This window comes from the organism of the source record quoted next, unplaced genomic scaffold (assembly GCF_019419815.1).
Source record: "Pyrus x bretschneideri cultivar Hongxiangsu unplaced genomic scaffold, Pyrus_bretschneideri_v1 Contig40, whole genome shotgun sequence".
NCBI lineage: Eukaryota > Viridiplantae > Streptophyta > Magnoliopsida > Rosales > Rosaceae > Pyrus > Pyrus x bretschneideri.
Genome location: NW_025999724.1, coordinates 505,797 through 520,199, shown reverse-complemented (window position 1 = coordinate 520,199; position 14,403 = coordinate 505,797). Strand labels below are relative to the sequence as shown.

The 14,403-nt window shown below is 39.0% G+C and overlaps 2 protein-coding genes across 5 annotated transcripts; one reads left to right on the top strand and one right to left on the bottom strand.

The window, feature by feature from the left end:
• The first annotated feature begins 631 nt into the window (after window positions 1-631).
• On the top strand, window positions 632-7,713 carry LOC103927985 (protein LATE ELONGATED HYPOCOTYL). 3 transcript variants are annotated; one of them, XM_009336977.3, is made up of 9 exons: window positions 632-890; window positions 1,252-1,283; window positions 1,512-1,716; window positions 1,849-1,960; window positions 2,209-2,270; window positions 5,035-5,268; window positions 5,362-6,624; window positions 6,747-6,956; window positions 7,057-7,713. In XM_009336977.3, the coding sequence occupies exons 3-9, from the start codon at window positions 1,678-1,680 to the stop codon at window positions 7,468-7,470; spliced, it is 2,334 nt and encodes a 777-aa protein (XP_009335252.2). In that variant the 5' UTR covers window positions 632-890; window positions 1,252-1,283; window positions 1,512-1,677; the 3' UTR covers window positions 7,471-7,713. The 3 variants fall into 3 exon arrangements, with proteins under 3 accessions (XP_009335252.2, XP_009335251.2, XP_018498265.2); XM_009336976.3 differs by having other exon boundaries at window positions 1,509-1,716; XM_018642749.2 differs by having other exon boundaries at window positions 1,252-1,716.
• Window positions 7,714-9,019: 1,306 nt separating this feature from the next.
• Window positions 9,020-13,940, bottom strand: LOC103927987 (serine/threonine-protein kinase ATG1a). Of its 2 annotated transcripts, none has more exons than XM_009336979.3 (13): window positions 13,262-13,940; window positions 13,045-13,162; window positions 12,667-12,725; window positions 12,454-12,521; window positions 11,803-11,893; window positions 11,631-11,711; window positions 11,317-11,428; window positions 11,095-11,149; window positions 10,781-10,941; window positions 10,359-10,699; window positions 9,870-10,161; window positions 9,716-9,789; window positions 9,020-9,604 (listed from the first exon to the last, which is right to left on the bottom strand). In XM_009336979.3, the coding sequence occupies exons 1-13, from the start codon at window positions 13,505-13,507 to the stop codon at window positions 9,368-9,370; spliced, it is 1,935 nt and encodes a 644-aa protein (XP_009335254.2). In that variant the 5' UTR covers window positions 13,508-13,940; the 3' UTR covers window positions 9,020-9,367. The 2 variants fall into 2 exon arrangements, with proteins under 2 accessions (XP_009335254.2, XP_009335255.2); XM_009336980.3 differs by having other exon boundaries at window positions 9,716-9,786; window positions 13,262-13,939.
• Window positions 13,941-14,403: the final 463 nt, after the last annotated feature.

Below are 14,403 nucleotides of genomic sequence, written 5' to 3'. Positions count from 1 at the left end.
TTCGATGGTCTGTACTGTATAAGAGTCACCAAATCCCTAACAAAATCCTTTGTAGGATCCGGATATTTATGAATCGTACTTGTTTATTATATATTTCGTCAGGTGCTGTTTATATTTTATTTTAAATAAAAAATTTAAAATGATTATTAACCCGCACAATGTACGATGAACGGATACGATTTACGAATTCGGAAATCTTCACAAACAGAATTTAAAGAAGATCCGGACCCAACCCGCGACGGACCCGTTGCCCGGTTTTGTTTCCATTACCGACTCTTCAAACGCTACGTCATCGGGGGGCCCACAGCGCACAGCTGGAGGCGCCGTAGCAGGAGGATGAGTTTGTGGATGAGAATCCAGGATTAAAGAGGGAAAAAAAATTAAAAAAATGCGAAATAGAAAAAGCAAAAAGCGGATGTGTGGGCTAGGAGCCTAAGACGCACTGAGCCGCTAAGTGTTCGACACGTGTCGTGATCCTGAGGCACGTCGTGGGAAGGAGGGAGGCTGTGAGGCTTCGGCAGCCTCAAAAAAAAATTAATTAATTAAAAAAAAGGAAAAATGGGAGGAAAATAATTAGTGGCTGAGATTGCTCGTTGCTCGCAACAACTGGAGCTTCTGGGAGCTTTGGCGTTAGGTCTCTCTGACTAAGAGCGCTTTCTTTCTCCTCACCCAAGCTCACTGTTTCTCTCTCTATATTATACTCTTCTGTGGAGGCTCTTGGATTTGGTTTTTGGTTTTTGGTTTTTGCAATTGAGTTTTCGAACGGTTCGGATCCAGTCGCCATTGCCGGAAACTATGCCTTATCCGGCGGATTTCCGGTGAGTTACCGGACTCTGTCAGTCGCTCTTCTCGAATAGAAAGCTCTGAATCCGCCATGGATGTCTCAGAAGGTACGCTTTCGTTTTCTTTTGGAATCGGCCTTGTTCTTTATTCTCCGTTTGGTTGCTGATGAGAAAACTCAACAATTTTATCAAAATTAACGAATGAATTAGTGAAAAATGAGCTTTTGAGCTTCGTTTTCGATTGAGAAACCGACTCGGAAGTTCATCTGAGCTGAGGAAGTGATGAATAAGCTTCGGTTTTGAACAATTGAGCTGAATTATCTGGCTTGATTTGATTAATTTTCTCGGCAACCAAACAGATGTGTTAAGATTGGAGAACAAGGTCCGAGTCACTATAGAAATGGCCTGTTTATTTACTGATCGAACTTTCTCTCTCTTATTGTTCGCCATGTTTGTTCTTGCTTCGTAGTTAAAGGTTTTGGCGTGTACCGGTTCGTTTTGGTGAGGATTCTGAATAAAGAAATTTATTTTTGTACTTTCGGAGAAGCGTCCATCTAGCTCTCTCCGTGTTGCGGTGGAATCTGAAATTTTAATTCGATCACTTGTGCTTTCGATTCAGTTTTCGGTTTCTTTTACTTTCATGTGAAAATTGGACTGCTTAATTCTACTGCTTTAGAACCAGAGACGGATCTCTACCGATTGCTGTGCCTTATTTTTCTTTTGCAGTAGCTGTAGGAGTAGAATCATCACTTTCTCGGCTTTTCTTTAGTAGTACAACCGAGACGGCTTTACTCGTAATAGCTCTCGGAGCTTTTACAAATGAGAGAAGGTCCTTGTTCTATCCATTGCTCGTCAGGGAGGACTTGAAGCAGCGCGAGCTACCTGAGTCCGGTAAATGGACACAAACTCATCTGGAGAAGACCCTTTCATCAAGGTAACATAGGCTGGAGTCTGCTTTGGTGAAATTGGAAGTATATTAGTGAGTGCTAAGTAGATGAATCATTGGATTTGAGTGTGTATTAGTGAGTGCTAAGTAGATAGATTATTGGATTTTTGTTAATGGTAGGCACGAAAGCCTTATACGATTACCAAGCAACGAGAGCGATGGACAGAGGAGGAGCATAATAGGTTTCTTGATGCCTTGAAGCTCTATGGCCGAGCATGGCAGCGCATTGAAGGTTACAATTCATTAGCTTTAATTTGGTAGTATCCCTTGAGTTCATTTCTGTACTTATAGCTATTGGGAAAGGGCTGCAAGTGGATTGATTTTTATTTATGAACTGTATTTCTTGTTAGTCTCGATCTCAATCTGCTAAATATCTGTTGTTAGAAATGACTCGAAACCTTATTTTTGACATTTTTTTCCTTATTTGAGACATCATCTTTATCCTCTTCTCCCCCCTTTTCTTCTGTTTTTGTTTAACAGAACATATTGGAACGAAGACTGCTGTGCAGATCAGGAGTCATGCTCAGAAGTTCTTTTCAAAGGTTAATGGGTACCTTCTCACCTTATGGTTATTTGATATGTACATTTTTGATTCCGAATGCTTGGTTTTCCAAAACATGGATCCTTTAATTTGCACTACTAGGGTTTTATAAAATGCAGTTGGTAATTTATTTTATAATAACAGGTGTCACATATTTCCGTTGCTGTGACTATAATCATCCTGTGATCTCATTTAGCTATGAAATACTTATGAGGACCGTTACAGATTCTTGTAAATGCTACTCTAGTAGAGTGCATTTGTTCATTCATAAGCTTGCTAGCCATACTAAATTTGATAAAAAGGATGGACCAGTGCATATGGTTCCCATCATTATGAGGTCTGGAAAGGGTAAGATGTAGCTGCCCGTACCACAGTTTTCAGTGATGTTGTTTTTCCATGAAGCAAACCCTCAACCATCAGTAGTTTGGGGCAAGCCATACATTGGGTGAAAATGTTATCTTTGCATTTTTAATGCTTATGCATGACATATCAAATGTACTGTGACTAGACTGAAATAAAATTTCAAACTTGAACAAAGACGGCTATTAGTTTTTTGAGTTTTGAGGGTGAGGGAATTTAGTTTAGCTGCATAGTTTCTTGCTCATTCTCACTCTTTGTCAAGAAATTCCTCTACAATAGTTTATCTCCAAAAATAGATCTTAATGGAAAATTTGGAAAGAAACTTTTGTTAAAAATGGAGGCCAATTGTTATGATGTTGTCAAGGAGATTTCAGCACTATACGATAGGTCTTAGATATAACATGATAAAGTCTTTATCGACCATCTGACTGTCCATATTTCATCTACAGTTAGGAAAATATCGGTGGATGGATTGTGTTTTTTTAATACCCTGAAGATGGTAGCCATGAAACCAAAAAGTAAAAGATGTCAGTTAGCACCTTAGTGAACGTTTACTAGTCATCCACTCTAGGGGAGGGCCTGACCTTATAGAAAAGGGCAGCCTTGAAAGTTGGGAAAGCTATATAGGTTGGCCTCACATCATTATACCTATGCAGCCATTTGTACAGATCAGTAACTGGGAGGTTGCAATATATCATTTATGTCAAAAGACCACAAGCAAATTATGGACTATGATGTGTACACTGATTATTCTCTCTGCATACTCAGAGTGATGTTTGCTAACTAAAAACTGAACACGAATTAGCTTAGATTGACTGGTCTACTACGACTTTGATTCATGCATAAGCCTTCTAGGATGCTTATTACGTATGGATAGAAGGGCACACGATTTTTTTTCTTACTACAGTCCGTTCGAAATTTTGGCTCAACTACAGTGGTTACACTTAGGCTTCAATGAAAGAAAACTTTACTGTTAGGTTTAAAGGTGAAACAGAGAGTACAGTTTGGGGAAATATATAGGTTTTTGGTCTTTTATGGGTATAGATGTACAGTGGGAGTAATATGAAAAAGTCGCTATGGACCTTATGACTCTCCCCTCCCCTTGGAACATTTTGTTAGAAAACGATGTAATATGCGATCTGCAGTTTGGAAAATATCAATTAATGGATTGTGTGTGTTTTTTGTTCATGCTGTGAAGATGTCTGTCATGGTCCTTACTGAGCGTTTTCTAGTCATTCATTTTAGGGGAGGGCTTGACCCTAGGGAGTTTGAAAAACTATATAGGTTGCTCTTACATGATCATACTAGTGCAGCTATCCGTAGTTCGGTTACTTCCATACAGATCAGTGACTGGGAAACTGTTGCAATATACCCATTTATGTGACGGGCTAACAGGCAAATTTTGGACTAAAAAGTGATGCACTTAGTAGATGATTAGCGTAGATTGTTCTGTCTACTAGGACTTTGATTAGGTGATTGGAAGCGCACATGATTTGTTTCCAACTACACTTTGGACAAGCTTTAAACTTAAAGAAACGTAGCTCAATTCATCAGGCAGCAGAGATAAACAGAAAAATCTTTGCTCCAGTACCTCCATCGTACTTGTTCTCATAGCCACCCGAAATCTTGTTGAAACCGTGAATATGATCATTTACTTTTTCTAATGCTTATCTGTACTATATGAATATTTAAGTTTCCATTTGTTTGGAATCAGATTTTAGAAGCTATAAGGGAGAAACAAATATCGTATACAAATTTATTTGGTAGGTAAACAAATGTAAACTCTGGGGGACCATGTTAGATGTTGTCGTAAATTGGTCGGTCCCAATGAATTAATGTGCCATCAACTTCCTCTGATTATTGTTGTATCCTCAATCGGAACTCATCTCTCATCTGAAACATAGAGTTCAATTTATTGAGGGTATCAATGGACGTCACCCTTTTAACTTTACAATGGAGTTGTTCCAGAATGGTCTTGGGAACTTTAGGGCAAAAAGTTTCTGCTCTTATTCAAGAGTTTCCAGTGTCGTACATTTTAGCCGCTTACTTATGGATAGTTGAAAATGACTTAAAGTTTCAAGCCATCGTCCTCTTCATATTAACACTCCTAGACCATACCATGAGGTCATTATCCTCTTTCTTTCTCCTCTTCCGCCTAGAGACTAGAGTACACATTTCTTAAGCATTGTTACACATTACATTGATATGCACTAGTTTTTTCTGGGTCTACAATTTCTGTACGGTTATCACATACATATTTCAGAAAAGAAAAAAAAATGGGTTAAATTTTTTATTCTCGAGCTCTTCCAAATTCACCTGAGTAATCGAGGCATTTCGCTCCATTCCAATAATTCTTATATCAAACTTTGAATATGAATACTGACGCAAAAAGGTTTTGCTTTCAGCTGGAGAAGGAGGCACACAATAAAGGTGTTCCAATGGGACAATCAATTGACATAGATATCCCGCCTCCACGTCCCAAGAGGAAACCAAGCAATCCTTACCCTCGAAAGTCTAGTTCAGCTGCCACGACATTGACCACTCCGCATGTGGGAGCAAAGGATGGAAAACTTTTATCTACAGCATCTTCTTCACACTGTCCACAAGTAGTGGATTTGGAGAAAGAACCACCTCATGAGGTTATTATTTATATTATCCATTTTTTCAATCCAAGGACTTTTTATGTTCTCACGGTTCATGTTATAGTACTTAATCTGCAATTTCCTTATCAGAGACCTACTGAAGAAGAAAATCCGAAAAATGGAAAAGAAAATCAGGATGAAAATTGCTCAGAAGCCTTCACTTTGCTCCAAGAACATAATTGTTCCTCTGATTCTACTGCAAACAAAAATTCTATACCTACACAGGTGGTGCTGAGAAACGCTTGCACTTTTCAGGAGTTTGTGCCTTCGCTGAAAGAGGTAATAAGTCAAGATGTAACAACTGAATCTTATGTTACTATTGAACTTAATGGAAATCAGAATATGAAGAAAAATGATGCCAAAAAGATAGTTCAAGTTAATGGCACAAGTGGAGCCTCAGTGTCAGAGAACACTAATGCTCTTCATAAGAAGTTGGTTCAAGGTGAGAAAGCAGATGATTTGAATTGTGCATTGCCAACAGATGGGATGCAAGGCACTCAGAACTACCCAAGGAATGTTCCTGTACATGTACTGGATGGCAGCGTAGGAGCATGTAATCAAACTACACCTGCAGATATGTCATTCCCTGACTCCGGTTTCCATCCTATGGGGAAGGTTCATGGACAGCCTAACCTGTTTGCAAATCCAGCGGCATCTACTACTACTGAACATGAAAGTAATGCATCAAGATCTACTATTCACCAATCGTTTCCAGCTTTTCACCCTCCCTTCACACCATTCCACCATGGTCAAAAGGACTACCAATCATTTCACCACATTTCCTCAACTTTTTCTAGCCTTATTGTGTCGTCTCTGCTACAAAACCCTGCAGCCCATGCTGCGGCTAGCTTTGCAGCCACATTTTGGCCTTATGCAAATGTGGAAAATACGGAAGACTCTCCTGCATGCTCCTCTGCTGGAGGTTTTCCACCGACCTCCCCTCCAAGTATGGCAGCAATTGCTGCTGCCACTGTAGCTGCTGCAACTGCATGGTGGGCAGCCCATGGATTGCTTCCCTTGTGCGCTCCTGTTCAAACTTCTTTGAGCTGCCCTCCCATGCCCATGACTGGGGGGGTTCCATCAGTGAATACTGATCAAGATCCCGCAGTGATGACAGAGAGAGGCGAGAATTCTCTTCAAATTCCTTCTGCAGAGGATCAACAATTGGAGCCGGAACACTTGGAAGCTGTGGATGCTCAGCATTTAGCTTCACAATCACCAAACAGGTCATCATCACACTCTGATAATGGAGGTGCAGAGCCTAATACAGAATTGAAGTCTGCTGATGATGAGAAGGCTGTGGCATCAACTGCTCAAGTTAATGATTCAGACAATGCAAAGAGTAGAAAACAGGTTTTCTTTGATATCGTTCGGTTGCATAGTATTGACTACTAGTCCTCCTTTCAATGCTTTGTACCTTTCACGTATTTTCAATAAAACGTGTGTTTCTTATTAAAATAATAAACAAATGTCAGGTTGACCATTCTTCGTGTGGCTCCAACACACCTTCCGGCAGCGAAGTAGAGACAGATGCATTAGAGAAGCATGAGAAAGGCACAGAAGAACCAGAAGAACCTAAAGAACCAAAAGAACTTGATCTAAATCTCTTAGCATCTGATTCTAATTATCGTCGCAGTAGAAGTATCAGCAACATGAATGATCCATGGAAAGAGGTTTCTGAAGAGGTAGTTTAACATATATCTGAAGCAATCGATTTTGATCAATATTTATTTTTTTTTTTTTGTGAATCAATTAGTCTCTTATCATGTTAAATACCTTTGTTAGGGCCGGATGGCCTTTCAAGCGCTATTCGCAAGAGAGGTACTGCCCCAGAGTTTTTCACCGCCTTCACACTGCCTCAAGGTTAATGAGCATCAGGATGCTACAGAAGCAGCAAATCAAAATTCTGACAAGAAAGATAGAGATGCATATGCATCACAATTTGACTTCTATTCGTGGATGTCATTTCCGTATCCTCCAGAAGCGGAGAAAATTGTGTCACCAGCACGAGGCAGCAACACAGAAGGGCTACTGACACTAGGACTTAGCCAAGGGAAACTCAAGGCCCGTCGAACAGGATTCAAGCCTTACAAGAGGTGCTCCGTAGAGGCCAACGAGAACCGGGTGGCCAATGCCGGCAGCCACTGCGAAGAGAAGGGCCCGAAGAGGTTACGCTTAGAAGGGGAAGCTCAAACTTGACATTCCATATTGTGTGCAAAATCAATGGAAACCTTTGTTTTTGCACGCAGGTTGTATTTTCCGCTCCTTTATATAGTTCGTTTGTGTTTTAATTTCGATTCCAGCAGATCAGAAACTTTTCTTTGGCGTGTGTACCATAATCTATTTACATTTGATCGTTTCACTATCTCGAACCTCTGCAACTGCAGTTGTAGACTCGCGTAATTAGACCCTCGATAAAGTACATTCCAAGTGTTTGATTGATGGACCTTGATGATTACATCTTTTATTTGTATTATTAAGAGAAATCCTTGATGCACAAGTAATTTTTCGGAGTTTATAGACTCTTGTTTTGACGATTTTACTCATCATCGCTATTGAAATGCAGCCTGCAAGGTTGCCCAGAAACCCTGGTGTTCTTGCGAGTTCAATGGCACACGCATTTTGTCATGTCATGTAAGGAGCTTTTGGACATTCATGTTTTCATAGCCATTTCAAGTCTCTATGCCAAATTGCTGATGCCCTAACCCTAACATTAGATCCCTTATCCCTTTACCCCTTGTGTGTTTCTTCAGCTCGTTTTATAGTTGTAGAAAATGGGTTGTGGGTTTACATGTTGACTTCAATCCCTTTGTAAGTAAAAATATAATATGTTTTATACTAATATTATGTTTCGGGCTAACTACATTTAAAGCCTTGTAAGTTTAAAATGGTTTTCATACTGAGTTACGTGGTTCCTATTTTCTTACTTTGCATAAGGTTTTGGAATTGTATCAATTTATTCATTTTGTCCATTTGAACATCCAATCTTCTTTAAATGGATGAGTTTCTTTTCTCAAATGTGGAACAAATATGGCTTACGTGTCAGCTCAGAGTATCTCTAAAGAAGTCGTCAAATTTTAAATATAAAATTTTAATTTGAAAGGCTATGTGGGTAGTCTGATGTTTTTTAAAATTTTTCTTTGTAGCCGATATGTCAAATTAAACTATTATTTATTATATTATTTACTTTTTATAATATAATAAATATTTTTGGAAAAAAAATAATTAAAATGGTAAAAAAACATTTAATAATTAAATAAAAATGAATTTGAGATCTACTACTGGATAAATATCCTTGGCAGCTAATCCTCTTGATAGTACGGTAGTAGCATCCAAATGTGCAAAGGTCGTGGCTAGAGCAGGATTGGTTAATTGTGTCAATTTTGGCAGCCACCACTTTGTTGCCAATCCACGTCATGCCATTGCCACATTAGAATTGACATTTCAGTTGGAAAACATTATTGTAATCCTTTTTTAATGTTATTGTCATCTCTTTTGAAAATGCTCTTCCAATTGAGAGTTGCACGCTCATCTTGTCATCTCAATTTAATGAAAGATCAAATAGTCCACTAAACCAAAGACTGTAATATGAAACAATTAAACTTGACGACCCATTTTCAAAATCCCTCGTGAAATGCAGTTAGTCCTTGTATTTAGTAAAGAGGAAAGAGCAGGAATAAACAGTAGTAAAAATTAAAAAGCGTGGATTTTATTTTTTTTATTTTTTATTTTTTGGGAGACAACTAAAAAGCGTGAAATTTGGCATTTAATTTACAAGGGAGAAATTACCACCATTCCATATTTACAGTTGTTCTGTTTCCATATAAAGAATAGAGAACTTAATTTACATAAACTCATGCAAAAAAGGCCATCTCCTTCCTTCCACATTTGCCTTCCCTGCACAGGCTATATTATATACAGTCCCCTATCCAGTAGATATATGTGTGTGTGTATATATATATATATATATATGTCTCACGATCATCCCCCCAGAGTTCAAAACTTCCCTCCGATCTGACCACGATTTACCCCCATACCAGTAATATACACAGAAAAAGCCGGTTTGTCAATAAGGGCTGTACAGAGGCAGTCATATTTACTTTGCCGAGGAGCCGCGGGCTTGCACAGGAGCAGGCTGTGATTTCAGAAAGTTGATCCGACGGGACTCCAAGTTCTGAATATATTGTTGGATTCGCTGCTTGTTGGCAGGAGTTAGGGAAAACGGAGGTGTTAGTGGCAGAGACGTTGCTTCTCCTGCAATAAAAGAAAGGAGAAGCATAGCCTTGGAGTACAATGCTTCGACACTGCCTTTGTTCTCCATGTATTCGTCTACCTGGAAATACATGGGCAGAATCTAAATGGTCAACGATTGTGCAATCTGCAAACATTATTAGAGATGTAATTTGAAAAAGAAAGAAGGGGGCACTTGTGCAAGTTTACTTACAGCACCACTTGTGCCAACTTTGAGCGCTTTTTGGTAAATAATTTCCATGGCATCCGGCAATTCAGCAGCACCTGCTATATATATATCACTTAATCAGCAGAATATAAGCAGAAAACTAAAAACTGTGATCACAGACAGTTTCTGACACACTAACCATCCATTTCTTGGATATGATAGGATAGCTTCTCTGCTCGATCAACAGCATCAATGAAACCTTGCTCTGCCCACATCAAAACAGATGAAGGCCGGCTAAAATCTACATTTTCTGAGGCTTTTGTTGATAAGGCTGCACCTCCCTGCAAGGATTCATTCGCTGAGCTACCTTCAGGTGATTTATCCTCTTTAGATGATGCCAGCCAAGTGCTGCAAATTTGAATAGATTTCTTCCATATGGCCAAAACAAGAAGTTGAACCGAAAACGAGTCTAGAAATAGTCCTGCATTGTACTGCAACCAAAAGTAACAATTACTTTAATACAAACCCCAAAAAAGTCAAGAGTTTTGTCTAATCATGCTAATATAATTAAGTTCTTTGATACACTCCTGTAAATAAAACATACTATGATACTGAACTAAATACATGATATCCAGTGCAACAAAATGAGATGAGCACATTCCACAATGTATAACTGTAACTGACGCACCTTTTCCTGCGACAAGTCTGCAAGAACCTGAGCATACTGATGTAAAAGATGGAGCCTAGTAGAAGGATGCAGTATAGAGAGTCCTTGCACTTCTAGTAACAGTGTTGATTCACAAGATGCTGGTAATTTAGCTGATCCGCTAGTTTGTGAACTTTCTGCACCCACAGAACTAGCTAGCTGCTCCTCGGTTTTCACTATAACTGTTTTATCACGATCTTTCTGCTTTGAAGCCTTGAGAGAAGCTCCCGTTGTGGAATGAAGTGGCAGGGAAGATTCAAGGTAATGAGAGAAAGAATCAACCATAACATAGTCCTTCTCGATGGACTCCATTGAATCAGAAACTGGACAAGCAAGGAAAACCAAAATAAATAATTCAAAAGAAGCACAAGGATAAATAGGGAATCCCAAACACAATTACAGACCTCGAAGCTGATCCTGCGAGTTTGGATCTCGGGTAATAGATGAGTTGGTAGTTTGCCAGAAATGCATTTGCAGTATATTGTCGGAGACAGAAGAACTAGGCTGTTCGACCGTGGATTGACGCGGTGGAAGCACTGAAGGGTGACCAACATCCACTTGATACCTACAGATTATAATATAAGAAACTATTGTAATGACTACATGGGTATATGGTATAAGATATCTTCCTTACTGGATATCCAACTTGTACAAAATTTCAAATGTACTATAACTAATAAATCATGCGCTTTGAAAGCTATGAAACCAAATGCTTTACCTAGAATCTCTGAGGAATTTGTGATTGAAGAACTCCGTAAATGATAGTCGCTCAGCTGCAAATTGAAGTATTAATTTTTACATGGTAGCTTTGTTGAAGGGTTAAGTAAACTCTTGATATTCACACGACACTAGCAGTGAACTCTCACTTTCTTGACTCTGATTATAAATTAGTTAAACTACGAGCATAACAAAAGAAAATTCTTTATATAACAATCATGACCTGGATTTAGACGTAACAGGCTTCTGCAGAGATCTACACAATCTGGATGCAATTCTTCTAAAGCACCATCTGGAAACCTCAGCTCAGTCGATGTCAGAACATTTTGGAAAAGCTGTATACAGTATAAATCATTAAAATAAACAAGATAACACTTCCAAATCTAACATAAATATAACATATATTTCATATAGTCAGCCCTTACCTGGGTAGAATATGTGATGCAAATCCTAAAATCTTATGACTGAAAAAAAAAAAAAAAAAAGTGTATATATATATATATATATATGTATGTATGTATTAAGATTTCCACAGACCTGTACATGATTATTCCCATCAAATGGTGGCTTCCCGGTCACCAGCTGAAACAAAATTGCTCCAACGCTCCACAAATCAGCCTGCAAAGACCATAATAACAGATTAAAGATGAATAAAGAGGGCAGAGATCCCTGCAACGTTGTCAGCAATGTCAGTTTCATATTCTATCACCTTTTCATCATACTTTTGGTTCTGAATAATCTCTGGAGCCATGTACAGTGGTGAACCACATAGTGTATCAGCCAAGCCCCCAATGAGGGATCTGCAGACAGGAACATCAAGACAATGACCAAGTGCAATATACATTTACAAATAATTGTCACTGATGTTTTATTTTCGTATATTGTCAACTGAAGTTGCTTCAGATCATTTTTAAAAATTGATCTTCAGAGAGGAGGTGGTGAAAAATTTCATAAATCTCTCTACGTACCATCGAAACAGTTCATGCCATCTCAAATTTCTACAAATTACAAAATATATCTGCATCTCTCAGTAGTTGATGTTAATTTCATAAACCACAGGTTATGAATGGAAGATTTGGATAACAGAGGGAACTCAGAAACTGATGTACAACAGAAAAATCCTTCTTAGCAATATAAGTAAACGGCACAAAAATAATTTATCCTGCTTATCAGAAAGCCAAATAATTGGGATAGTGCTGAATTCATATTGGTTGGATATGTTACCATTCCATTTGGAAACTATTGTCAAAGCATGATATCACACAAGCCTAATAAGTAAACTTTTTTACTCAGGTTGCAGCTATAAATTAAAAAAACAATGTGGAATAGGGAAAAGTCGAAAAGAATATAAGTCGTTTACCTTGCAAAACCAAAATCCCCAATCTTCAACAGTGGGGTATCTTCAACCGTCGTTGACAAGAGTAAGTTCTACAATTTCAGCCAGAAATCAACAAGTCACGAACCAAGAAAAACAAAATCCAATTTTTCCAACAGTAATCGACAAAAATCTCAAACTTCATAAACATACACACTCAAGAATCATGACTCGCGACAAAACAAAAAAGCGCAGTACCTGCGGTTTTAAATCCCTATGAATGAGGTGCTTTTCTTGAAGCACTTGCAGGCCTGCAGCTGTTCAGGAGAATCCAAATCAAACATGTCAAAATTCCCACTTGCAAAAAAGGAAGAAAACAGCTAAACCATCAAATTAAGAACATTCCCACCAGCCTAATTAACCTAATCATCCAAACATTATTTCCATATCTAAGAAACAACACAAACCAAACTGGCCAACAATTCAATAACCATTCAACTTTTATCCATCTAAAGTGCCCGAATTTAATCCGAAAAGCGTTGGAGGCAAACCCAATTATCTAAATCCCCCAAAAATATGAACTTCCATTAAAAACTTGGATTAAAAGTAGAATTGATCACAGAAAAAGAAAAATACCCAATTGCCTCATAAAGTGCCTGGCAACAGTTTCTGAAACCTTCCCATGTCGGCGAATATAATCCGCCAGGTCGCCGCCGTCACAGTACTCCAGCACAAGGTAGATTCTGTCCTCGGTCTGCCAAAATCCCCAAACCACCAACATTACACATACATAAATAACTCGGAAAAAATAAGGAAACAAAAACAAAACAACCTCGGAAAAAAGGAAAACAACCTCGATGGCCTCGAAAAGGCGCATGATGTTGGGGTGGTTGATGGTGCTGAGAATGGATATTTCTTTGAGTACGTTGTCGCTGACTTTTGGGCTGAGCGGCTTCTTGTCGATTTCTTTGACGGCAACTTCAGTGCCGAGTCGTCGGTGCCGTGAGCGCCAAACAACCGCGAAGGAACCCGACCCGACTTTGGGGCCCAGTATGTAGTCTCCGATGAGGCGGGACTGGTTGGGGTCGCGGTGATCCATATCCGCCGCCGCCGCCGGGGTGGTGGGTCGAAACACTAATCGTCGTCGCTGCGAGAGAAGATCATGGGTCAATTTTTAAAATTTGGGTGTTGACTAAAGGTGTGAACTTGAGTGTGGGTTTTGGGGAAGCAGGTCGACGGTGGCGATGACGGTGGCTGTTGCGTAAGTGGGAGTGGTGGTTGTGTTTTGTGAGGATAAAAGAGGGAGCAATGGTCATATCGGAATTCGGAAACAAAACCCAAAGTGAGAGACTTCAATCACATTTTGTGTGTGGAAAAACGACGCCGATTGTCAATGGTCACTTGCCCAGGAGAGGGGGAGGGAGAGAGAGAGAGAGAGAGAGAGAGTCCCAAAGCAAACACTTTTGCTGAGAGAGGGATGTCGAGTGGAATGGATAGCCTATAAATCTAGAGGCAAGAGCAGAGAATATAAAGCTAAATTCCTTGATACGTCTCCTACACTGGTATGGTGGTAATCTTCTTATTTTTATGTTTTTAATTTGATTTTGTTCTTGTTTATTTTTGTATACAATAAGGATTTATACCAAAAAAAAAAAAACAAACAAAAACAAAGAACCAATGATTACAGAGTATTGGTGTGATCATATTCTCCATCCAGTTTTAGCAATCATGGCTAGCTTAAAATTCATTAGATTTTAGAACTTCAAACCTCCACGTGATCATTGTCAATTGACTATAATCTTTCTTTTCAATCCACTGCGTCTCAGATTTAAACTCTTCGTCTTATAAACATAGATTGTGTATGTTTTTATGCGAGATATCCTTGTCCAAAAACCATTATTAATGATGTTCTAGTCCTAATGCAGATGGGATTAGGACACTGGCCCAGATTGGAATTCCCTTGATCGTATGGCTAAAGCGATGGTAAGCGCACAG